General features: G+C 54.4%; 2 protein-coding genes across 8 annotated transcripts in view; one reads left to right on the top strand and one right to left on the bottom strand.

The window, feature by feature from the left end:
- Positions 1–18,450, top strand: part of AGRN (agrin) — a 65,586-nt gene extending 47,136 nt beyond the window's left edge. For 3 of the 7 annotated variants that reach the window (XM_063177008.1, XM_063177007.1, XM_063177009.1), the window contains 23 exons: positions 174–279; positions 457–834; positions 1,013–1,147; positions 2,086–2,213; positions 2,710–2,824; positions 3,554–3,673; positions 3,993–4,337; positions 4,875–5,067; positions 5,726–5,941; positions 6,257–6,486; positions 6,849–6,983; positions 7,072–7,168; positions 7,606–7,770; positions 8,825–8,936; positions 10,128–10,139; positions 10,944–11,060; positions 11,606–11,795; positions 12,097–12,184; positions 12,717–12,740; positions 13,785–13,817; positions 14,552–14,776; positions 15,442–15,545; positions 15,990–18,450. In XM_063177008.1, the coding sequence (XP_063033078.1) occupies positions 174–279; positions 457–834; positions 1,013–1,147; positions 2,086–2,213; positions 2,710–2,824; positions 3,554–3,673; positions 3,993–4,337; positions 4,875–5,067; positions 5,726–5,941; positions 6,257–6,486; positions 6,849–6,983; positions 7,072–7,168; positions 7,606–7,770; positions 8,825–8,936; positions 10,128–10,139; positions 10,944–11,060; positions 11,606–11,795; positions 12,097–12,184; positions 12,717–12,740; positions 13,785–13,817; positions 14,552–14,776; positions 15,442–15,545; positions 15,990–16,147 (3,426 nt within the window). In that variant the 3' untranslated portion in view covers positions 16,148–18,450. The remainder of the gene's footprint in view (positions 1–173; positions 280–456; positions 835–1,012; positions 1,148–2,085; positions 2,214–2,709; positions 2,825–3,553; positions 3,674–3,992; positions 4,338–4,874; positions 5,068–5,725; positions 5,942–6,256; positions 6,487–6,848; positions 6,984–7,071; positions 7,169–7,605; positions 7,771–8,824; positions 8,937–10,127; positions 10,140–10,943; positions 11,061–11,605; positions 11,796–12,096; positions 12,185–12,716; positions 12,741–13,784; positions 13,818–14,551; positions 14,777–15,441; positions 15,546–15,989) is intronic. The other 4 variants (XM_063177004.1, XM_063177005.1, XM_063177010.1 and 1 more) reach the window with 4 other exon arrangements.
- A 1,267-nt stretch (positions 18,451–19,717) lies between these two features.
- RNF223 (ring finger protein 223) lies at positions 19,718–21,389 on the bottom strand. Its single transcript, XM_063176693.1, has 2 exons — positions 21,335–21,389; positions 19,718–20,562 (listed from the first exon to the last, which is right to left on the bottom strand). Exons 1-2 carry the CDS (start codon positions 21,387–21,389, stop codon positions 19,718–19,720), a joined length of 900 nt encoding a protein of 299 aa, XP_063032763.1.
- Between the last annotated feature and the right edge of the window lie 2,569 nt (positions 21,390–23,958).

Raw genomic sequence — 23,958 nt, 5'->3', positions numbered from 1 at the left:
GCTGGACAAGGGGGACACACGGGTCACAGATGTCCCCTGGCACCCCTGAGCTGCCCTGGGTCCCTCTGTGCCCCAAAGGAGACCCCCAGAAATGCTGCCAGTGTTCCCAGTGACCTGTTGGTGTCACTGGGAGGGGCCCAGAGGTGCAGCTCCCGTGTCCCCTGTGTCCCCAGGTGTGTGGCTCTGATGGTGTCACCTACGGGGACCAGTGCCAGCTACGGACCATCGCCTGCAGGCAGGGCCAGCACATCACGGTCAAGCACGTGGGGCAGTGCCATGGTGAGTGTCCCCTGGGCAGTGCCACACTCAGTGTCCCCATGGCAGTGTCAGCCCTGTGTCCTCAGGCTGGCCCTGCCACCCCATGGGACATCCCCTGGCACAGCACTTGCCCTTCCCAAGCTTTGTCTCCCCCCTCCCCAGTGCCACCCCCTCACCTCCGTGTCTGTGTCCCTGCAGAGTCCATCACGCACACGATGTCCCCGGTGTCCCCCACGCCGCTGCCCACGGTGCCCCCGGAGCTGCCCGCGCCCCCTCGGGCCACCCTGCGCTCCCCCCTGCCCACCGGGGCGGCCACCAGCCCGTCACCGCCGCCAGCCAGGCCCACGGAGCGCGGCCACCCCACCACCAGGCGTGTGACAACGGCCAGGCCGGCCACCACCACGGCCTGGGTCACCCACGGCGTGCACAAGGCCACCGTCCGCCCGCTGGCCACCGCGCCCGTGGTGGCAGCCACCAGCCAGCCCGGCTACGGCGAGTCCGGCAGCGCCGAGGGCAGCGGGGACCAGGACATGGGCACCAGCGGGGACCAGGAGGCCAGCGGGGCGGGATCTGCTGGTGAGTGCCACCCCCGGGGCTCTGGGGGGGCTCTGGGTGTCCCCTGGGCACCGGGTGTCCCCAGAGTAATGCCACTGAGTGTCCCCTGGTAGTTTCAGCTGCCCCTTGGGTGTCACCATGAGCAGGGTGGGTGCCATGCAGAGGTGTCACTGCCGGGTGTCCCCTGTGTGTCCCCCAGGTGAGGAGGAGCCTGATGAGGGCCAGGTGACAGCCACGCCTGCCATCGAGAGGGCCACGTGCTACAACAGCGCCCTGGGCTGCTGCTCCGACGGCAAAACCGCAGCCGCCGACGCCGAGGGCACCAACTGCCCCGGTGAGACTGGGAATGGGGGACTGGGGCTCCTGTGGGGTCCCTTGGGGTCCCTTTGGGGTCAGGAGTTTGGGATCTCTCAGGGTGGGAGGACACAGAAGTGCCCAGCTGGATTTGGGGCTGAAGGAAAGGTTTGGGATCACTCTGGGGTCAGGAATCAGGGGCCGCATCACAGATTTTTCCTCACTCAAGTTCTTCCTTGTTCCTTGGGGTTTCCAGTGGAACATCCCCTTTGCCTCTGGGAAAAAAACCAACACTTTCCCTTTTAACCCATAAAGGGTTAAAAGTCCTGTGAAGGGAAAGGGAGAGGGAAAAGGGAAAGGGAAAGTGAAAATGGAAAGGGAGAGAGAAGGGGAAAAGGGAAAGGGAAAGGGAGAGGAGAAAGGGAAAGGGAAAATGGAAAGGGAGAGAGAAGGGGAAAAGAAAAAGGGAAAGGGAGAGGAAAAAGGTAAAGGGAAAATGGAAAGGAAAAGGAACCTCCTGAGTGGTTCCCACAGCAGGATCTCTCCATCCTCTGCATCCCCAGGGCAGGATGCAGCCCTGGCACTCCGCTGCAGCTCCAGGCTGGTTTGGCAGGGCTGTGGCTGCCCTGTGCCAGGTGCCCCCCTGGCCCCCAGCCCCGGGTGGCCCCGCTGTGCCCCGTGGGTGCCCCCGGGCCCTGGCGTGTCCTCTGTCCTCTAACGTGTCTCTCTTGTCACCCAGCGGTGCAGGGGGGCTGCTCTCCGGGCCGGAGCTCGCAGGAACCCGTCTGGTAAAAGCTGCCATCTCCAGCCTGGTCCTTGCCATCTGCTCCAGCACTAATCCTCCATGGCTGTGCCCGTCCCATCCCGACTAACCCGGCACTGGCACTACCCTCACACTGCCATCCCCCCCTGCCAGGGACCCTCCCTCACCACCCCTGCCCAGCTCAAGGCTTTGTCTTGTGTTCCCTCCTCCCCCAGCCACCAAGGTGTTCCAGGGAGTGCTGATCCTGGAGGAGGTGGAGGGCCAGGAGCTGTTCTACACCCCGGAGATGGCCGACCCCAAATCCGAGCTCTTCGGGGAGACGGCGCGCAGCATCGAGAGCGCGGTGAGCGCCGTGCCCCTCGTGGGGGCACAGCTGGCACCTGGCACCGAGGGGAGGGACACCCTGCGGTGCCCCGAGAGGCTGCCCCAGAGCAGAGTTACAGAGACAAGCAGGGGTTTGTTAAAAGGATCTCCTCAAGGGATACCCTTGGGCCCACACCCAAGATGAACCCAAAGTGGTCACAAAATCGACAATGGTTCCCTGTCCCACTTGATTTATGGATCCTGTTCTTCCCTTGTCTCTAAAGAGCAGCTGGAATTGTTTATGGATCCTGTTGTTCCCTTGGCCATAAAGAACAGCTGGAATTGTCACAAAACATCCCTGTTCCATTTTATGGATCCTGTTTTTGCCTTGGCCCTAGAGAGCAGCAAGAATTATCCCCTGTCCCCTGCCTGTCACCGGGCTGCCTTGCAAAGGCTGGGAAGCAAATCCAAGCCTGGATCTTTCCCTGGCAGGATCCCCGTGCCAGGATCTCCCCGTTAACCCTTTCCTTCCCCAGCTGGACGAGCTGTTCCGGGGTTCTGATGTCAGGAAGGATTTCAGGAGCATCCGAGTGCGGGACCTGGGCCAGAGCAGCGCCGTCAGGGTCATCGTGGAGGCCCACTTTGACCCAGGTGGGGCCATTCCCTGAGGGAATTCTGGCTGGGAAATCTGCCTGGGGAGGAGAAGGAAAGAACCATCCTAAAATTCACTGGGGTTGGGTCTTCTATCCTGCAAAATTTCTGTGTGAGCAGAGATGGGAGGAGATGCACACTAAGGAAGCTGGAAGGGCTTTCCTTGGGAAGGAAGGGTTATTTTCCTTGGGAATGGAGGGATTATTTTCCTTGGAAAAGGAAGATTATTTCTATGGGAAAGGAGGGATATTTTCCTTGAGAATTGAGAGATTATTTTCTTTGGGATGGAGGATTATTTTCCTTGGAAAAGAGGATTGTTTTCCTTGGGAAGGAGAGTTATTTTCCTTGGGAAAGGTGGTTTATTTTTCTTGAGAATGGAGGTTTATTTTCCTTGGAAAAGGAAGATTATTTTCCTTGGGAAAGGAGGGTTATTTTCCTTGGAAAGAAGGATTATTTTCCTTGAGAATAGAGGTTTATTTTCTTTGGAAAGGAGGGTTATTTTCTTTGGGATGGAGGATTATTTTCCTTGGGAAAGGAGAGTTAGTTTCATTGGGAAAGAATTATTTTCCTTGGGAAGGAGAATTATTTTCCTTGGAAAAGAGGATTATTTCCTTGGGAAAGGAGGGTTATTTCCATGGGAAAGGAGGGATTTGGGGAGGTCAAGGGAAGGAAATTCCCATTGGAATGCTCACTGTTGCCTCCCTCCTTTGCCCTCCTGGCTGGGCTCAGCCACGTCCTACACGGCCGCCGATGTGCAGGGGGCCCTGCTGAAGCAGCTCCGGGCTGCCAAGAGGAAAACCATCCTGGTGAAGAGGCCCCAGCAGGAGCACATCAAATTCATGGATTTTGGTGAGTGCCCCTCGCTTGCTTTGGGGTTTCAGAATGCCTGGGGGGCTCTGCTGGTCTTGCCCACCCCTCAAAAGCTTTCCCAGAATGTTTGGGTTTGGGAGGGATCTTTCAGAGAGCGCTTGGACACTTCCAAACCCACACCTGACCCTAAAACTAACCAATACCTGACACTAAACGTAACGCACACTTGTCCCTAAAACAAACCCATACCTGACCCCAACCCAAACCCACATCTGACCCTAAAACCAACCCTCAGCTGCCCCAAACCCACACCTGCCCCCAGTGAAGCCCAGCTGACCCCATCCCTGCTGTGTTCCAGACTGGATCCCTCGGCTCTTCACCACCACGGTCACCACCACCACGGCCACCACCATGGCCCCTGGCACCACGCGCAGGGTGCCCGCGGCCACCGCGGCCCTGGGGCAGCACGGGGAGCCCGCGGGCAGCCCCGGCCCCGTGGGCACCACCCGCAGCCCCACGGGCACCACCCGCAGCCCTGGCAGCAGCAGCAGGAGGGGGAAGCCCACCCAGCTGCCCCCTGGCACCCCTCCGGCACGGCCCTGCGAGTCTCAGCCCTGCCTGCACGGTGGCACCTGCCAGGACGACGGGCACCGCTTCACCTGCAGCTGCCCTGCGGGCACAGGAGGGGATCTCTGTGAGAAAGGTAGGTGGTGATGTGAGAAATCACAAATTTGGGGGCTTAAAAGTCACTTCTCACCCCGTGATGTGGGTAGGATGCCACCCGTCCTGTGCCAGGTTGTGCCAGGCTGGATTTGGGCATTTCCAGAGATGGGAAAACAGCTGAAAATCCACTCACCTGGAGCTCTCCAAGTTCTGGGTGTCCAGCCCTGCTGGTTTAATGGGATTTGACCTCCTAAATCCCATGGAAAATGACAGTGGGTGTCCAGCCCTGTTGGTTTTATGGGATTTGGAGTCCCAGATCTCCTCAAGGGAGGCACAAACAAGTTGCCCTTTTTATGAACCCAAGCTCAATAAAAGTTGCCTTTTTCCCCCTTTTTCCCCTGCTTTCCCCTCCCTTTTTTCCCCCACTTTCTTTCTTCTTCCTTTCTTTCTTCTCCCTTTTCCCCCTCTCTTCCCCCTCCTGTTTTCCACTTTTCCCCCCATTTCCTCCCTTTTTCCCCCCGTTCTCTCCCCGTTCTCCCCCCATTTTCCCCCCCCTTTCCCCCTGTTTTCCCCCTAGCCCCGAGCGGGTCCGTCCCCAGTTTCGGGGGCAGCTCGGTGCTGGCGTTCCGGACCATGCGCGCGTACCACACCGTCAGGATCTCCATGGAGTTCCGCGCGCTCGAGCCCCGCGGGCTGCTGCTCTACAACGCCCAGCGCCACGGCAAGGACTTCATCTCCCTGGCGCTGCTCGGCGGCTTTGTGGAGCTCAGGTCAGCCTGGGATGGGGATAGTGTCCTCAAAGGGGGAATCTGTATCCCAGCGGGGGAATTGGCATCCTAAAAGGCCTCTAAGTGGAAAAAAATCTGGATTTTTTGGGGTGTGTGTGGCTGGAATACTGAGGGAGCTCATTCCCTCTTTTCAGTGAAGTGAACTAACTTTGAGTGAGTTCAGAAAGCTCTGCAGTGTGGGAGGTTGGGTTTTTTGGCAGGTTGGTTTTTTGGCAGGTTTGGGGTTTTTTTGGCAGGTTGGGTTTTTTTGAGAGATCTTTTTTTGGTAGAGTTTTTTTTAACTGGGATGAGAAATGTGGAGAGGGGGGGGAAAAAGGGAAGGGAGGAAAGAGCCAGAGTGGCTTTTTTTGTATTCCAGAATCTCACAGGGAAGGGAAGGGAAGGGAAGGGAAGGGAAGGGAAGGGAAGGGAAGGGAAGGGAAGGGAAGGGAAGGGAAGGGAAGGGAAGGGAAGGGAAGGGAAGGGAAGGGAAGGGAAGGGAAGGGAAGGGAAGGGAAGGGAAGGGAAGGGAAGGGAAGGGAAGGGAAGGGAAGGGAAGGGAAGGGAAGGGAAGGGAAGGGTCCCCAAGAGCTCCCAGTGCCAGTCGCGCCTGGCACAGCCCAGCTGGCACCTTGAAGAACCCCAAGCCGTGTTTTGTCAGGTTTGACACGGGCTCTGGCACGGGCACGGTCACCAGCCGCGTGCCGGTGGAGCCAGGGCGCTGGCACCGGCTGCTGGTGACGCGGAACCGGCGCATGGGCACGCTGGCTGTGGACGGGGAGCCCCCGGTGAGCGGGCACAGCCCCCCGGGCACCGACGGGCTCAACCTGGACACCGAGCTCTTCATCGGGGGAGTGCCCCATGAGCACATGGCGCTGTGAGTGTGGCACTGGGCCTGCAAGGGTGGCACTGCTACTATGAGGGTGACACTGGGGCTGGGAGGATGGCACTGCCCCATGAGGGGGGCACTGGGCCTGGCGGATGGCACTGTGAGTGTGGCATTGGGCCCGCAAGGGTGGCACTGCCCTGTGAATGTGCCGCTGCCCCCGAGTGGGGCCCTGCCACCCCCTGGCTACAAACCCTGTGCCCATGTCCCCTCAGGGTGGTGGAGCGCAGGGGGGCTGTTCTAGAACCCCCTGCCACCCCCTGTGCCACCCCTGGGTACAAACCCTGTGTCACCGTGTCCCCTCAGGGTGGCGGAGCGCACGGGTGTCACCAGCGGCCTGCGGGGCTGCGTGCGGGCCCTGGCCATCAACAACCGCGGGCACGAGCTGCACCCGGGCTCTGCCGACGTGCTGTACGCCACGGCCGTGGGCCAGTGTGGCACCGACCCCTGCCAGCCCAGCCCCTGCCACCACGGCGGCACCTGCCACACCAGGGAGGCCGACATGTTCCACTGCCAGTGCCCCGAGGCCTACACGGGTACGGCGTGGGCACCGAGGGGGTTTGAGGTGTGGGGATTGTGGGGTCTGAGGGGGGTTTGCGTGTGGAGTGGGCACTGAGGGGAGTGCTGAGGGGCTTTTGGGGGTAAGGGGATGGGCATTGCGGGGTTTTCACTCCTCTGCAGGGTCTGAGGGAGTTTTTAGGGTACAGGGATGGGTATTGTGGTTTTCACCATTTCTGGGGGGTTCTGAGGGAGTCTTTGGGGCTGTCGTGCCAGTGCCTTGATGTCTGCATGCCCACGAGGGACATTGAGGACATGAGGGACACTGGGGACATTGGATACTGGGGATATGTGGGACACTGGGGCACTGGGGATTGGTAACAATGTCCCTGTCCCGCAGGCCCCACGTGTGCCTTCGAGAGGAACCCGTGCGAGCCCTCTCCGTGCCACGCCTCTGCCACCTGCCTGGTGCTGCCTGCTGGGGGGGCCCTGTGTGCCTGTCCCATGGGCCGTGAGGGGGACCTGTGCGAGCGAGGTGGGATGGCAGGGCTGTCCCCAGCCCGGTGTGACCCCTGGGACACCTGCCGTGCCCCTGTCCCTCACACTGCCCGCTTTGTGCCCAGTGACAGAGCAGGACCAGTCCGTGCCCTTCCTGCCCGAGTTCAACGGCTTCTCCTACCTGGAGCTCAACGGGCTGCAGAGCTTCGTGCCCGACCTGCAGTGAGTGCAGGGACAGGGAGGGACAAACCCCTGCCCCACAGCAGGCAGGGCTGGCATGGCTGCCACACCCACAGCCTTGGGGTTATCCTGAGCAGCTGGATGGGAGGGAATCCATAATCCACAATATGTAATCCATAACCCATAATCCTTAATCAATAACCTATAGTCCATAACCCACAGTCCATAATCTATAACACATAATCAATAACCTATAGTCCATAACCCACAGTCCATAATCTGTAACCCATAATCAATAATCCATAACCCACAGTCTACAATCCATAATCCATAACCCACAATCAAAAATCCATAATCAATTATCCATAAACCATAATCAATAATCCATAACCCACAATCCAAAACCCACAGTCCACAATCCCTAACCCACAATCAATAACCCACAATCAATAATCAATAACCCCCCCCTGCTCTCCCAGGGACAAGATGTCCATGGAGGTGGTGTTCCTGGCCAAGAAGCCTAGCGGGATGATCTTCTACAACGGCCAGAAGACCGATGGCAAGGGGGACTTTGTGTCCCTGGCACTGCACGAGGGCCACCTGGAGTACAGATACGACCTGGGCAAAGGGCCAGCCCTGCTCAGGTGAGGGCACTGGGGGCACTGTGCCCTGCTCAGGTGAGCCCTGGCTGATGCCTTGGGAAGGCTGAGCTAGAGCAGAGTTAAAGAATAAAGCAGGGATTTATGACAAGTTTCTCCTCAAGGGATCCACCTTGGGCAGCACAGGAGCCCAGCCAGGGCTGCACCAAGATGAACCAAAATGGTCCCAAAATGATCCCAGGATGAACCAAAATGGTCCCAAAATGCACGGCCGGGCACGGGGTCTCTCACTTTGATCAGTTCTGCTCCGTTTGCATATTGCAATTAGTCGTCCAATTCCAGCTTTAGCCCATGCAGTCCCATCCTTGTTTTTCTCTCTCCAGCCCACGCTGTTTGTGCTCTGGGCTGAGATTTGGATCATTTGTCCTTGGTGCCCAGCTGGAGCAGGAATTGTTTTGTCTCCCTGCTCTGTGCACAGAGCTCACCATCCCACAGTATGAAGCCCAGACCCACCCACTCAAGCAGCACAGAATGTGAAAAATAGAAAAGCCAAAACCTGAGGCATCACCTGCTCAGGGCACCTTTCCAGGCTGGTTTTGTAGGTTCTGAGGGCAGAGTTTATAACTTTGGCAGCAAATAATGACATTATTCAAAGTTTCAGCAGCAAAAGCCTCACTTTGTTGTTACAGCCTGTTTGTATCCAGTTTTCCAAGTTCTTGTGTTTAATTTCTAATTTCAGTTATTGTGTTTTTTCTAATTTCAACTTGCTTGCTGCTCTGTTCATTGCTTAGGAGGTGCTTGTTTGTGTATGTGCTGAGACTTCTATAATATCTCACAGAGAGATATTATATTTTTTATATTATTTTTATATTTTTAATACTATTTTTCTATGTCTTTAATATTTTCTTCACAGATTCTCACAGACTTTTTAATTTGCCACAGTTGCAAGCCTGCTTTTCTTACCAGAACAGATTGTTCTGCAAACTGATTTTCATTCTTGCGATTCTTTCTCGTGGGAACTTCACATGTTCACACATTCAGCTGTGCAAGGCCTGATTTTAGAAGGTTTTTAAGCTTTTTTTCCCTTTTTCCCCCCCAGGAGCAAGGAGCCCATACCCCTGGACACGTGGGTCAGTGTCCTGCTGGAGAGGAGCGGCCGCAAGGGCGTCCTGAGGGTCAACAATGGCCAGAGGGTCACAGGGGAGTCCCCGGTGAGTGGGGGGACCCCAGCGCTGCCCTGCTCACCTGGGGAGGAGCTTCTGAGGCTCCTGGGCTTTAAATTGTGGATTTGAGTGGAATTCCTCAGGCTCCTGGGCTTTAAATCGTGAGTTTGAGGGTGGAAAAGTGGAATTTCTCAGGCTCCTGGGCTTTAAATTCTGGATTTGAGTGGAATTTCTCAGGCTCCTGGGCTTTAAATCATGGCTCGGGTTCCTGAGCTTTAATTTGTGGATTTTAAGGTGGCAAAGTGGAATTTCTCAGGTTCTTGGGTTTTAAATTCTGGATTTGAGGGTGGAAGAGTGGAATTCTCAGGCTCCTGGCTTTAAACCATGAATTTGAAGGTGGAAAACTGGAATGAAGGTGGGAAAGTGGAATTTCTCAGGTTCCTGGGCTTTAGATCATGGATTTGAGGGTGGAGAAGCACCTGTCCCTCCCTGTCCCCGCCTGTCCCTGCCCAGGATCTCAGCCAGGTTTCAGGGATGCCTTGGATGAGCCCCCCAGCCTCTCCTGGAGCCCCATCCCTTATTCCAGGTCCTCCCCTGTCCCCTGTTGGAGCAGCTCCATGAGGCACCCCTGGGTCAGTAATTAATGGTTAATTAAGAGCCCCCCAGCAGTGAGAGGAGCTCAGGGGGCAGGAAAGCCCCAGGCCCTGCTGCTGCTGCTGCATCCCTTGGTGCTTGCTCTGCTCTCCTCCCAGCTGGGAATTCTGCAGTTCCAGCCTCTCCCTGTCCCTCCCTGTGCTGTGCCTGCATTCCTGGGGTCCCTTCCCTTCATTCCTGGGGTCTCTCCCTTCCCTGCATTCCTGGGGTCCCTTCCCTGCATTCCTGGGGCCCCTTCCCTTCATTCCTGGGGCCCCTTCCCTCCCTCTCCAGGAGAAGGCAGGAAAATCCCTGCTGGCTGCTGAGCTCATCCCCAGCCCCACGGAGCCCAGCCTGGCATTTCCCTGCCCTCGCTCTCCTCTCTCCAAGCTCCTCTGAGCAGAGCAGGGCCCTGGGTGGCAGTGACCCTCCTGCCACCTCCTGCCGCCCCCAGAGCCACCAGTGCTGGTGGCAGCGGGGCTGTGGCAGCCCTGCCCGTTGCAATGGCACCCCACTGATGGCCCTTTTCTCTCTTTTTTGTTTTTTTCTTCTCTCTCCCTTTGATTTTCCTTTGTATTCTCCCCTCCCCTGCTGTCTGGATCCCAGAAATCCCGTAAGGTACAGATAAGTATGACCCTCCACGCCTCCATCTCATCTGCCATTGGCACCTCCTCCCTTCCTTCCTTCCTTCCTTCCTATTTTTGTGTTTTTCATCTTCCCCATCTGGTTTAGGATCCCTGTAGTTTAGTCTTTCATTCCCAGCCAGTTGTCACCTTTTGTTTTTGGGACCATTTCAATCAATTAATCTGGTCATTTATTTTGTGTTAATCCCACACAGCATTAGATAGTGCTCCATGTCACCCCGTCCTTGCTGTGGCCCTGCCTCCATCCCAGAGAATTCCCAGCAATCCTGGGGCTGGTGACAGCAAGGAGGGGATTTTCTCCTCCAGAACCACCACGTGGGGTGCAGGAGAACCTCCTCAAGCCATGGGGTGCAGGAGAAAACCTGAAGCTGCTCCCCAAACCTTGGGGCGGCCAGGCTGGATCCCTCTGGAAGGGGCTGGGATTGAGCAGCAGCCCTGCAGGGCTCTGAGTGATGTCTGGGGACCTCGATTTTGGGGGGCACACCAAAGCAGAGCCCCCTCCCCAAAAAACTCAATCCAGGGGAAGCCTTTCCCAGGTGCCTGCTGGGGGTGGGACCTGGCAGTCCTTGGCATGAGGAGGTTTCCTGGAGGCTCCATCCGTGGAATCATAAATAAAATATCATCTATAAATTACCATAAAATAAGTTACCATAAAATAAATTACCATCCAGTCTCCCAAACGGAGAGAGCCACGGGGACCATCAAGGCCAGCTCCTGGCCCTGCTTGGGACACCAGGGACGAGCTGACCCCTTGTCCTTGCTGTCCCTGTTCCCCCAGGTGCCTCACATGGTGCTGAACCTGAAGGAGCCCTTCTACGTGGGGGGAGCCCCCGACTTCTCCAAGCTGGCTCGAGCAGCTGCCATCTCCAGCGGCTTCGAGGGAGCTGTGCAGAAGGTGAGGTCCTGCTGGGACAGCCCGGTGTCCACTGGGACAGCCCGGTGTCCACTGGGACAGCCTCCTGTCCTGCTGGGATAGCCCAGTGTCCAGCTGGTCATTCCAGTGTCCCACCTGTCCTGGGATGGACCTGGGAGCTGTCCTGGTGGTGGAAAAGTGGCGCCAGTGGGGAACAGAAGGGGAGCTTGGGAACACTTGGATGGGTTCTCATCATCTTAGGGATGGGTTCCCATCATCTTAGGGATGGGTTCCTACCCTTGGGATGGATTCCCACCTCAGGGATGCGTTCCCATCTCTTGTCCCCACAGACACTGCCTGGTGTCCCTAGATCACCAGAGGTGGGTGGGTGGGCATGGACCTTCAGAGGATCCCAGCCTGGTTTGGGTTGGAGGAACCTTCAGGCTTTCCGTGTGCCATGGGCAGGGACACCTTCCACCATCCCAGCCCCATCCAGCCCAGCCTGGGACGCTGCCAGGGATGGGAATTCCGCGTTTTTGGGTTTTTGGCCCTGAGCAGCTCCTGGCTGACCCTTCCTGCCCCTGCAGATCTCCGTGGGTGGCGTGTCCGTGCTGAAGGAGGAGAACATCCGCAGTGCCAGGGAGGTGTCCCCGTTCCAGGGGCACCCCTGCACCCAGAAACCCAACCCGTGCCAGCACGGGGGCACCTGCAGCCCCAGCCTGGGCAGCTACCAGTGCTCCTGCCACAGGGGCTTCTCGGGGGCACACTGCGAGAAAGGTGGGTGCCAGGGGGAGCTGGGGATGGCACAGGGAATGTGGAGGTGGCCATGGGGAGGTGGAGGTGGCCACAAGGGGCTGGGAGTAGCGATGGAAAGGTGGAGATGGCCCAGGGGCTTGGAGGTGGCCATGGGAGGCTGGATGAAAAACCTGGAAAACCTCCACCAGAAGCTCAGCACACCCAGCGGGGGTTTCCTGGCCATTCCTTTCCCATCTCCCAGGAATTCCCTGGCTTTCCTGGCCATTCTTTTCCCAGGAATCCCCTGCCTTTCCTGGCCATTCTTTTCCCTGTTTCTCCCCAGTGATCATTGAGAAGGCAGCAGGGGACGCCGAGGCCGTGGCCTTCGATGGCCGCACGTACCTGGAGTACCACAACAGCATCACCAAGAGGTACCTGCCCCACCAGGGAGGAAAAGCTGGGATCCAGGAGCTCCAAACAGGGCTGGATGTTCCTGGCACCCCCCTCTTGGTTTCCCCCAAATTCCCAGCTCCAGGCCTGGCTGTGGGGCTGGCAATGGGGTGGAGGTGGATCCTGACTGTCCCTCGGGGATGCAACACGTGGGATTGTCCCAACCCCATGCTGGGGAGGACCCTGGGGTGTCCATGGATGTGCTGCTCCTTGGGAATTCTCTCTGGGAATGAGCAGAGCTGCTCCAGGCTGGAAATTCCTCCTCATCCTTGGGAATTCTCTCTGGAATTCTGGAATTCCCTCTGGGAATGAGCAGAGCTCCATTTGGGCTCCTCCAGGCTGGAAATTCCTCCTTCAGGAGACTCCCGTGTCCTTCTGCCTGTCCCAGTCCCAGTGTCCCAGCCCTGCTGGGGGGTGTGTCCATGTGGAGCTGCTGTCTGTCCCTCTCTGGGTGTCTGTCTGTCCCTCTCTGTCTCTGTCCCCTCTCAATGTCACTGTTTCTCTGTTTCCAAGCCACCTGAGCAATGAGATCCCAGCGTAAGTATGGCCCTGCCACCCTCACCCCATGTCCCCATTGTCACCCCAAACCCCGGGGCAGCTCAGGGCAGGGCTGGGGGGAGGAATCTGGGGCCTCTCCCAGGGTTTTGGTGGAGGGGGAGGAGGGCCCAGGTGCTGCCAGCAGCTCGTGGGGCTGAGCAGGAGCTGCCTCACCTGTGTCACATCCAGGTGTTGTCCCCGCCCTGCCGCCCCCCAGCATGCCTCAAGGGAATTTTTAAGCATGATTTTAATAAGGATGAGCACAGGGAAGGAAAATTCCTGTGGCTTCCTGCTCCAGCAGCAGCCTGAGGTGTTGGAGATGGAAACTGGGGGTGCTGATCCTTGATTTTTCCAGTGTGGATGTGGAACCCCTCAGAACATCTCCAGTGTGGATGAGGGGTCAGAAAAAGGGTCAGGGCAGGAGGATGGGGACAAATCCCAATCCCTGGACAGCTGAGGTTTGCTGTGGGTCTGTCCTGCATGGAAGGGAAGCCCTAAAAGGGTTCCTAAAATTCCCTGCTCTGTGCGGGAGCGTTCCCTGCTGAGGGAAGGGGGGGATTTGGGGGGATCCCTGCCTGTCCCATCCCACCCCATCCCATCCCACCTCATTGTGTGGGGACTGAGCTGTGCCTGCACATGGGGGGCTGCAGAGCCGCCACCTGCATGTCCACACTGTTGGGAGGGGCTGCAAAGGGATTTTTAGGAATTTCAAGATTATCCTGAGCATCCTCCTAGGCTGGGCAGTGCCCTCCAGCAGTGTGAGCTCAGAATTGTCCCTGTGTCCCCTCCCCGAGCCACATCCCTGCTGCCTTGTGTCCCTGCAGAGGGAATGTCACCATTCCCAGCCTTTCCCCAGCCAGTTTGGACTGTGCTTCTCCCACATCCCCTGCTGGGTTTGAATGCCCATAAAAGTGGAGCTTTCCTCCTCCAGGGAAGCTCTAGGGGATAGGAAAGGAAAAGGAAAAGAAAAAGAGGAAAGAAAGGCAGGCAGGGTCTCCTTGCTGTCCCTCGCTTATGGCTCGCTCCCCTTTTCTCCCATCCAAGTCCCGAGGCGCTGGATTTCCCCTCGGAGCCCAGGTGAGTGCCCAGGTGTGCCTGTCCCCTGCTCTGCCCGTGCCCCAGCATGTCCCTGTGTCCCTGTGTGTGTCCTCTGTGTCCCTGTCCTGGCTTTTTATCCGCGAGGGATGAGCTCTGCACAGGGGGGACGGCAAAGTGCCCCCAAGCTGAGGGACTCTGCAGGGACAGCTGGGCTGTGTCCCACCCTCTGGATGCAGTATCCCTCAGGAATAAAAGGCTCTCTGTGGTGTCTCTGTGTGTCCCACTCCAGCTGTTGCCAGGAGCCTCGTGCCTGTTCCAGAGGCAAAAATCAGGATTCCAACCTGGGGAAAATCCCATCTTTTTGTTGCCTCCATGCCCTTCCTGTGACCGTCCCCAGGGTGCCACTGCTGCTGTGTCACAGCTGGCAGGGATTGATCCTTTTGTCCCATGAGGAGAAAAGCAAGGAATCTCCAAAGAATCTCCTTCCTATGCATCCCAACCTAGGAGTGGGATGGAGGCTTTCCCAGCTGGTTTGTGGGATGGAGATTGTCCCAAAATCTGCCACCTTTAGGGCAGCAGGTGGGCACAGACCTTTCCTGTGTATCCCAGGAGTGGGATGGAGGCTGTCCCAGCTCTGAGCTGCTCAGTCGGGTGTAGATTATCCCAAACCCCATGACCCTCCAGGCCAGCAGGTGGGGACAGGCGGGGAGTTCATCCCCGGGGGAGGAGGAGGAGGATGAGGATGAGGAGCTGCCCGTGGCGTTCCCCCGCAGTGAGAAGGCCCTGCAGTCCAACCACTTTGAGCTGAGCATCAAGACGGAGGCGACGCAGGGGCTGCTGCTGTGGAGCGGGAAGGGGCTGGAGCGCTCGGACTACATCGCCCTGGCCATCGTGGACGGGCGCGTGCAGCTCAGCTACGACCTGGGCTCCAAGGCCGTCACCCTGCGCTCCAGCGTGCCCGTCAACACCAACCAGTGGGTGCACATCAGGGCCTCCAGGTCAGACACGGCGGGACTGGGGATCGGGATCAGGGTCTGGATCTTGGATCTGGACTGGGATCAGGATCAGAATTGGGATTGGGATCTGCATTGGGGTCAGGATGAGGATTTGGATCGAGATCTAGATTGAGATCGAGATTGGGATCTGCATTGGGATTGGGATCAGGCTCTGGATCGGGATTGGGATCTTGCTCTGGATTGGCATCTGGATTGGGATTGGGATCGGGATCTGGATCTGGATTGGGATCAGGTTGGAAAAGCTGGGAATGAGGCAGCTGAGCCCCGTGATCCCCAAGGAACTCTCTTTGGAAAAGAACTCTCAGAGCTTTGGGCCTGGAAGCCAAAGCATGGAATTAAACCCAGGATTTGATCTGAGATCTTGGAAAAGGCTTCCAGACTTAGGTGCCAGAAGTGAGGATGTGGATTTAGAGTTTAAAGCAGAGACATGTTAAGTAAAGGAAAGTTTTTAGAGTTTAAGATACAGAAAAAATAAAGTAACTACAGCCCTGTAGCTGGAAAAGCACTGGTGGGGATATCCCAGGAATGGGGTGGGGATTATCCCAAAATCTGCCCCCAGTGGTTCCCAGGGTCAGGACTTGCAGGGAGCAGCTCTGGGCTGGCTCTGGGGGCTGTTGCTGAACTCCTGTTGTTCCCCTCGGGAGCAGGGTGCAGAGGGAAGGCTCCCTGCAGGTTGGGAACGAGGCCCCCATCGCCGGCTCCTCTCCCCTCGGGGCCACCCAGCTGGACACGGACGGGGCGCTGTGGCTGGGTGAGTCTGAGGGGGACATCCCCGTGTCCCCTGGGGGGGCTCAGGGCTGCAGCGGGCCGGGGACGTTGGGGTGTCCCTCCCTTCCTTCCTTCAACACCCTCAGGTGGCTGAAAAATGCCCTGTCCCCTGTCCCCCTGTGTCACATCTGTCTGTCCCCTGTCCCCTGCCCTGTTCCGCAGCAGATGCTGTGCCATTTCAGGGGGGCTGTCCCCTGTCCCTTATGCTGTCCCCAGTCCCAGCTGGCCCTGTTCCGTTCCAGAGGGTCAGCTGGAACGAGGTTTTGTCCTGTCCCCTGTGCCATCCCCTGCTCTGTCTCTTGTGCCCTGTGCAGTCCCCTGATTTGTCCTCAGTCCCAGCTGACCCTGTGCCATTCCCAGGGGTGCTGTCCCCTGTCTCTGTCCCCTGCTCTGTCCCTGTCCCAGCTGACCCCTGCTCTGTTCCCAGGTGGGCTGGACAAGCTGAGCGTGCCCCAGCGCCTGCCCAAGGCCTTCAGCACGGGTTTCGTGGGCTGCATGCGGGATGTGCTCGTGGACCGGCGGGAGCTGCACCTGCTGGAGGACGCCCTGAACCAGCCGCGGATATTGCACTGCTCGGCCAAATAGAGCCCAGGGACCTCCCTCCCGCCTCCCTCCTCCCTCCCTCCTGCCTATTGCTGTAATTATTTTCTATTTTTGTAAACTTATTGCTTTTTATATTTTTGGGGGGGACAGGGAGGGCAGGAAACCCTTTTTGCTTTCGGGCTCTGGGCCCGAGCAGCGGAACAAAGCTCGAGAAGTGACACCAGAACTCTCCCACTGCAGCGTCGATCATCTTCATACTTGAAGCTTCTTTTGTTTTGGGGTTGTTTTCCCCCTTTTTTCCTGCTGTTTTTGGGGGGTTTGTTCCCAAAAACAACCCTGTTTTCCCGTGGGGGAAACGCTGCTGGTGCTGGCGAGGCCTTCACGGATTGGCGGGGTGGGAATTCCCGCCCTGCTCCGGGCTCTGGCTCTTCCAAACCTTCTCTGGCCCCGTGTTCACCTGATTCCTGCTGCCCCCGTTCCTCTCACTGTAATTTATGTGTGTAAGGATCTCAAGTGCTTTTCTCCTCCGAGCTCTGCTCAAATCAGGGATGCCACGCACTGGAAGGGAGAGAGCCGGGCCCAAGCTTCGCTCTGCGCTCTCCTCAGGACTCTTTGCTGGACTCAGAGGTGCTGGGGAGGCAAAAATGTGGATTTTTCCAGCGGTTCTCCTCCTCCTCCTCCTCTCGGACACGTGCAGGAGCAGCTGTGAAACCTCATTGCCACATTTTGTGTTCATCCAGACGTGTCCTGACCCCTCCCCGGCCACCGAGCCTTGGCCTCCCTCATGCTGGGGATCACTTGGAGCTCCTCTCCAAGAGCTGGGAATTCTCTCCCTCTCCCAAGAGGACCAGGACATTCCCTGTTCCTCCTCAGAGATCTCCTGGACGTGTCCTTCCACGCCCCACAGCCTTCTCCAGCCTCTGGCTCCCAGCCTGGCAACGCAGAGCTGCCACTGGAGCCTCTCCCACCAAGAAAATTGGGAATTTTTCACCTTGGATTTGGAGTTTTTGGGTCTTCCACATCCTCTGGATGCTGCCAGCCCTGCAGGAACGTCTCCAACGGGAGCAGGAGCGGGGCTGGGGGGTATTTGGGGGGAATTTGAAGCATTTTCTTCCAGGAAAGGAAAGTTTTGGGGCCAGTTGTGAAGTTTCTGGGGTGTGGCTGCACCTCTGGCTGCAGCTCAGGGTCCTCTGGATGTGGAGAAGAACAGAGGGATCCCAGCCCTGGAAGAAATCCCATCTTCCATTGGGATTCCTTCTCCATGGAAGGATTTCCTGCTGTTTGTGGCCTCTGTGTCCCTTTCCCACCCTCAGCTGGAATTCTCTGTGGAAAAACAACTTTGGGGATTCATCTGCAGGATCCCACCAGGTCCTGGGTGGGAGTTCCTGCCCAAGGTGCCAGAATTTGGCGCTTTTTTCCCCTAAATTTCTACCCCACCTTGCAGGGCACCCTTTGAAATGGGAGTTTTGGCACCAACTTTTGAGCCAGGAAAGATCAAATTTCTTCTCTCAGGGTGAGCTCTGAACAAAGGTGGAACCAAGAGGGAAAACCAATGGAAAAACCACTTGGATCTGCTTTGATTTTGTTTATTTGATTTTTTAAAAAAATAAATATTTCCAACCTGTGAGATTCCTGTGGAAAATGCAGGGTTAAACATTCCATGAGGGCTGTGCCCTGTGTGGGATGGGGGCTCTGCTGTGCCTGGGGGTTCTGTGAGTGCCAAAATTCCCATTTTTGGGGGCTGCTGGGTCCAAATTGGGATTCCTGGTGGGAAATGCTGGGCTGGGATGGGAGGGAGGTGTATGGGAGATTCCCCAGTCCCAATTTTGGGAATTTGGAATGGCATTCCCAGCTGGGCTGGTGTTCCAGCTAAATCCAGAGGGATGGGGAAGCTGCTGATGTTCAGGATAAAGTCAAAGAGCAAAAAAAAAGCCCCAAGAATTGAACAAAAATAAATATAAAATCTCATTCTGCTTTCGCTGGGGCTTGGAAATGCCTTAAACCAGGATTTGTGTCCTCATGGGTGAGCATTGGGAATTTCCAGCAGCGCATTCACCTGGGCTTTATTTTTAACAACATTTCTACCACAGAACGTGCCAAAAAAAACAACAACAAAAAAAAAAAAGAACATCGAGGTTGGGCTTTTTTTTCTGGATTTGATTTTTTTTGGCTTTTTTTTTAATTTAAACCCCTGAGGTGTCCATGGAGAGGGTGAATTCCTGACCTGGGGAGCTGCTGGCTGAGCTGTGGCGGGCGATGCGCAGTAGAGGAGCAGCATGATGTAACCATTACTAACTCGTGTCTTTCGTCAAATCACCCAGAAATAAAGTTTGGAAACGATTAAAGAGGTTTTTAAGGGGCCTGCTGCTTCTTTTTTTTCCTAGGATAAAGGAGAATCCTGCTTTTCTCGGTGCTGTTTGACGGGCAGAGGAGGGGGAAGCTCCTGCGTCTCCTCAATTCAGTTGTTCCAGGAATTCCAACCCCAATCCCAGGGGTTTGCAGGATTTTTGTGTCTTTCCTTCCCCTCCTCTGTGGTTTCAGCTCGTGGGGGCACTTTTCCTTCTTTGTCTCTTTTATCCCCCTCAGCACCAGAGCACCCTCCCAGCCTCTGGAATTCTGGTATTTCACCTTCCCAACCTCTGGAATTCTGGGGTTTCACCTTCCCAACCTCTGGAATTAAGGATTCGCCCTCCCAGCCTCTGGAAGTCAGGTGTTTCACCCTCCCAGCCTCTGGAATTCTGGTGTTTCCCATCTGTTCATCCAGCCCTCCCCATCCCAGCTCCTCACAGGAATAATCACGGAGCTGCTCCAGAAAAAAAAAAAATCCCTTTATTCCCTCAGGAGCTGGAGGAAGGGGGAGCCTGGGGAGCTCTGGGTGCATTCCCAGCCCTGGAGTCCATGGAGAGCCCGGCAGCAGGATGGATGCACGGGGACATTCCAGAGGCACGGAAGGACATTCCAGAGGCACGGAGCGCGGTGAGCGGGATGTGGGATCTGCCGCAATCCCAGGAATGCAGCAGGTCCTGCTTGGCACCGGATGGAGCCAAGATCCAGGAAAGGCTTTGTCCTGTCCCTTGTCCCTGAGCAGAACCAGGAAAGGCTTTGTCCTGTCCCTTGTCCCCATGGAGCTGAGCAGATCCAGAAGCTCTGACTCTACTGGAATGGGGATTTTGCCCCAGATTCTGTGAGGACAACAGGTTCTGTTCCTGTTCCTCATCCCTGAGCAGATCCAGAGGCTCTGGCACTACTGGAATGGGGATTTGGTCCCAAATTCTTTCAGGACATCAGGTCCCATCCTTGTCCCCATCCCTGAGCCGTCCCAGGGCCCTGTCCCTATTGGAACAGTGGCCATGTCACCGCAGTGGTCAGGACAGAATGTCCTGTCCCTATTGGAACGGTGGCCGTGTCACCGCAGTTGTCAGGACAGAATGTCCCTAGTGGAACGGTGGCCGTGTCACCGCAGTGGCCAGGACAGCAGGCCCTGTCCCTAGTGGAACGGTGGCCGTGTCACCGCAGTTGTCAGGACAGAATGTCCCTATTGGAACGGTGGCCGTGTCACCGCAGTGGCCAGGACAGAAGGTCCCATCCCTGAGCAGCCCCAGAGCCCTGTCCCTAGTGGAACGGTGGCCGTGTCACGGCCGCGGCGGCCGCGGTGGCTTTGGGGGGCAGCAGCTCGGGCCGGCTGACGGCCGCAGTCCGCGTGAAGCAGCGCAGGTTTCCCGTCTTGAGCGCGCACTGCACGGGCCACAGGATGATGCAGAAGAGGATGATGAGCAGCGCCGAGAGCAGCACGATGCGCTTCCAGTCGTCGCACAGCTCGCAGCGCGACAGCCGCCCCGCCAGCCCTCCCGGGGCCGCCTCGGCGCTCTCGGCCTTGCTCAGGGCCACGTCGATGGACACGCACGACTCGGGGTCCTCGGGGTCGCCGTCAGAGGTGCGGCGGCAGCAGAGCTTGGTGCCGTCCATCCAGAGCTCGCGCTCGCGCTGCAGCTCGGGCGGCAGCGTGGCCAGCAGCTCCTTGCTGGTGCGCAGGCCGGGCGCGCCCTGGCTGGGCAGGTTGGTGGGCTGGCGGCAGAAGGGGCACGGCAGCAGCTCCTGGCCCGCGCCCAGCGCCGCGCTCAGCCGCGCCACGCACTCCAGGCAGAACACGTGCGAGCACTGCAGCAGCTTGGGTGTCTTGAAGGTGTTGTCGTAGGTGTTGAAGCAGATGGAGCACTCGACGGGCGAGGCCGGCTTGGGCGAGCCGGGGCTGGCGCAGCTCGGGGAGCCCGCGGGCGAGCGGCCCTTCCTGCGGGCATCGCCCGGCGACGGCAGCACGATGGGGCTCAGCGGCACCGGCACCGAGCCCGGCGAGGCGGGCACCGGGCTGGACGGGGACTCCGGCGTGCTCGAGTGCCACAGCTGCGGGAAGCAGGACATGATGGAGCCCCCCGAGGGGAACTGAGCCCGGGGAGACTCTGCGAGAGAACAACAGCACGGGATTCATTTCATTTCATTTTTTAAAATTTTATCTCATTATTTTATTTTATTTTATTTTATTCTATTTTATTTTATTTTATTTTATTCTATTTTATTTATATTTATTTAATTATTTTATTTTACATTATTTTGTTATTTATTTTATTCTTCTATTCTATTTATTTATTCAGAATCACCTGCTTTTTATTTCATGTTATTTATTTTTATTTTATTTAAATTAATTTTATTTATTTATTCAGAATCACCTCCTTTTTATTTAATTTATCTATTTATTTACTCAGGATAATCCACTTTTTATTTTGTTTCATTTATTTCATTCTCTTTCTTTTATTCTATTTATCTATTCAGAATCACCCACTTTTTATTTCCTTTTATTTATTTTATTCTATTTTATTCTATTGTATTTATCTATTCAGAATCACCCACTTTTTATTTTATTTATTCTATATTATTTTATTTTATTCCCTTATTTATTCAGCATCACCCACTTACTATTTTATTTATTTTACGTTATTTTATTTTATTATTTATTCAGAATCACCCACTTTTAATTTATTTTAATTTAATTTTTTTTTTCTCTTATTCTCCTAGTTTTGTCTGGCCTTACCCTTATGTAGCCCCAAAAAACCCATTAAGAAAAGCCAAGAGCCCTCAGAGATCCCCCCAGACCTTCCCCAGCAGGAAATCCGCTGGAATTGCAGGGACAGGAGCCAAATTCCCACCAAATTCCTCCTTTTGGGGCAGAAAAACCAGAACTGGACCTACCCCGGGCGCTGGGAGCTGGGAGGAGAGCAGAGGATTCCATGGGGAATCTCTAAATCCTGGGCTTATGGAGCTGAGCCCGGCCTAAGAGACAGACAACATTTTCAGTGGGGAGATAATGGGGAAAAAAGATTTTTTTGGGAGATTTGGGCCGTGATCCTGGCTCCTGGGAGCTGGAATTTGGGGAAAAAATGAGGGAAGGGAGGAAATCCAGGATTTTCCTGTTAAAAGTGTGGAATTCTCGGCCTGGAGCTGCAGCTGTGACAGCGAGGAGGAAACGGCTCCTGTCCCTTCATCCCCCTCAAAATTCCCCAAAATTTGGGGTAGTTTAGGCAACATCAGCATCCAGAGCCAAATTTCAGCTCCTGTTCCTTTATCCTTCTCAGAATCCCTCAAAATTCAGATTATTTTAGCTCCACCTGCACCCAGACGCAACATTTCAGCTCCTGTCCCTTCATCTTTCCTGGAAGTCCCCAACATTTGGGATATTTTAGGGATCACCTGCACCCAGACCCAAATTCCATCTCTTGTCACTTCATCCTTCCTGGAATCCCCCAAAATGTGGATTATTTTAGCTCCACCTGCATCCATACCCAAATTTTGAGCATCATCCTTCCTGAAATCCCCCAAAATTCAGATCATTTCAGGGACCACCTGCACCCAGCCCCGAATTCCATCTCCTGTCCCCGAAAGCTGCAGGAAATTCCTGGTGACATCTCCGGGCTGGATTTCCCAGAACATTTCTCTGGGATGTGTCACCGAGATTTGCAATGCTCAGCTGGTTCCGGTAATTACAGCTTGCCCCAGCAATTAAATCTGAATTTAAATTAGGAAACACCAAATATTCCTGACATTCCACAAGGAAAAAACAAAAAAATCTCTATTATTTATATTATTTATAATTATTACAATTTATAATTTTAAATTTGTAATAATTATATTATTTTCTCATTATTTCTATTATTATATCAATATCTATTCATTAATCAAAATTATTTATACATTTATATAGTGTGTGTATTTATATATTTATATAAATAATTAAATTAAATTAAAGATATTTCTGTTTATTTATATGTTATATATTTATTTATAGATACATGTATTTAAATATATTTAAATCCCTATCTAAATATTTATATATTTATAATAATAAATTTATATATTTATTTATTATGTAATTCCTCTCAAAACCACCCTTCAGAACTTCTCTTTTTTTGTGCTTCTCTTCATTTAAATATGAATTTATTTTTTTTAGGGTGCAGCTTCTCCTGAGGTTAAATTTTGTGCATTTCCAACTAATTTTAATGGGTTTTAATCTATTTTTAAAATTTTTTCCTGCTTACAGATAAATCACAAATCCAAGCCCAAACTGGCCCGAAGATGAGGAAAACCTGAGGCAGTTTTTTTCCTTTCAATCTTTATTTTTTTGCTAAATATTCCCTTTTTTCCCATCCCCTAAATGCAGATTTTTGCAGTTCCCGGGTGTTTTTCAGAGATTTTCAGGAATTCTGAGCAGCTGAGAAAGGGAGAAGCCTTGGCTTGCCCAAGTTCTTATTGCACAATTATGAATTATGAAATTATTAATTATTAATGATGAATTAGGAAATTTCAGCTGCTCTCAGGAGCTTTTTATTGGTCTGGCCTACATCAGCTCCAGCACAGCAAAAATCCTGAATTAAATCAAATTTACCCCAAAATTTGCTTTTAAATAAAAATTTAAACTTTCCCATTTGCTAAATACAATTGTGGCATTACAGAAGTTTCTTGGTTTGATTAAATTGAAATTTTTATTATAGAAATTGAAATTATTTTTATCCTTTTATTCTGCTTATATTTTGTTTGATATTTTGATTTTTGGGGTTTGTGGATGAGTTGGAATGCAGAGATTTGGATCAAGCTGAGGATGAGACATTTTAAATTCCTTAACTTTCCCCTCCTGCACCTTTTTAACAGAATTATTTGATTTTCTGATTTTTTTCAATTCAGAGCCTCTCCTTTTGCCAAGTATTTACTGGGATTTTCCAGAAGCTTCAGGAAATAAAGAAACCATCCAGGAGATGGACACAAAGGGAGGAATTCCATGATTTTTGTGAATTCCAGGAATCTTTTTGCACCATAAAAGCAGAGAGAGAGGGGTCACGTTTAGGATGGGGTTTGGGATTTAGGAGTAGGATTTGTCCTGTCCCAGTGATCCCAGTCCCACTGATCCCAATTCCAACAATCCCAGTTCACTTCCAACAATTCCTGTACCAGCGATCCCAGTCCCAGTGATCCCTGTTCCACCGATCCCACTCCTACAATTCCAGTTTCAACAATCCCCGTCCCAGTGATTCCAGATCCAACAATCCCAATTCCACTGATCCCAGTCCAACAGTCCCAGTGATCCCAGTCCCAACAACCCCCGTCCCAGTGATCCCAGTCCCAGTGATTCCAGTACAGTTCCAACAATCCTTATTCCAGTTCCCCAGTTCCAACAATCCCCGTCCCAGTGATCCCAGTTCCAAAAATCCCTGTTCCGCTGATCCCAGTTCCAACAATCGCTATGCCAGTTCTCCAGTCCCAGTTCCCCAGAGCCACTGATCCCAGTGGTTCAGTTCCAGTGATCCCAG

Source organism: Melospiza melodia, chromosome 26 (genome assembly GCF_035770615.1).
Source record: "Melospiza melodia melodia isolate bMelMel2 chromosome 26, bMelMel2.pri, whole genome shotgun sequence".
NCBI lineage: Eukaryota > Metazoa > Chordata > Aves > Passeriformes > Passerellidae > Melospiza > Melospiza melodia.
The sequence above is the reverse complement of the archived record's forward strand: the minus strand, read 5'-3'. Positions and strand labels throughout refer to the sequence as shown.

Bases quoted from the DNA above. Each gene is read 5' to 3' on its own strand.
- RNF223 (XM_063176693.1), bottom strand. From the start codon at position 21,389: ATGGAATCCTCTGCTCTCCTCCCAGCTCCCAGCGCCCGGGGTAGGTCC. The intron at 20,563-21,334 runs GTTTTTCTGCCC...GTTCTCTCGCAG, and splicing joins CCGGGGTAGGTCCAGTTCTG to AGTCTCCCCGGGCTCAGTTC.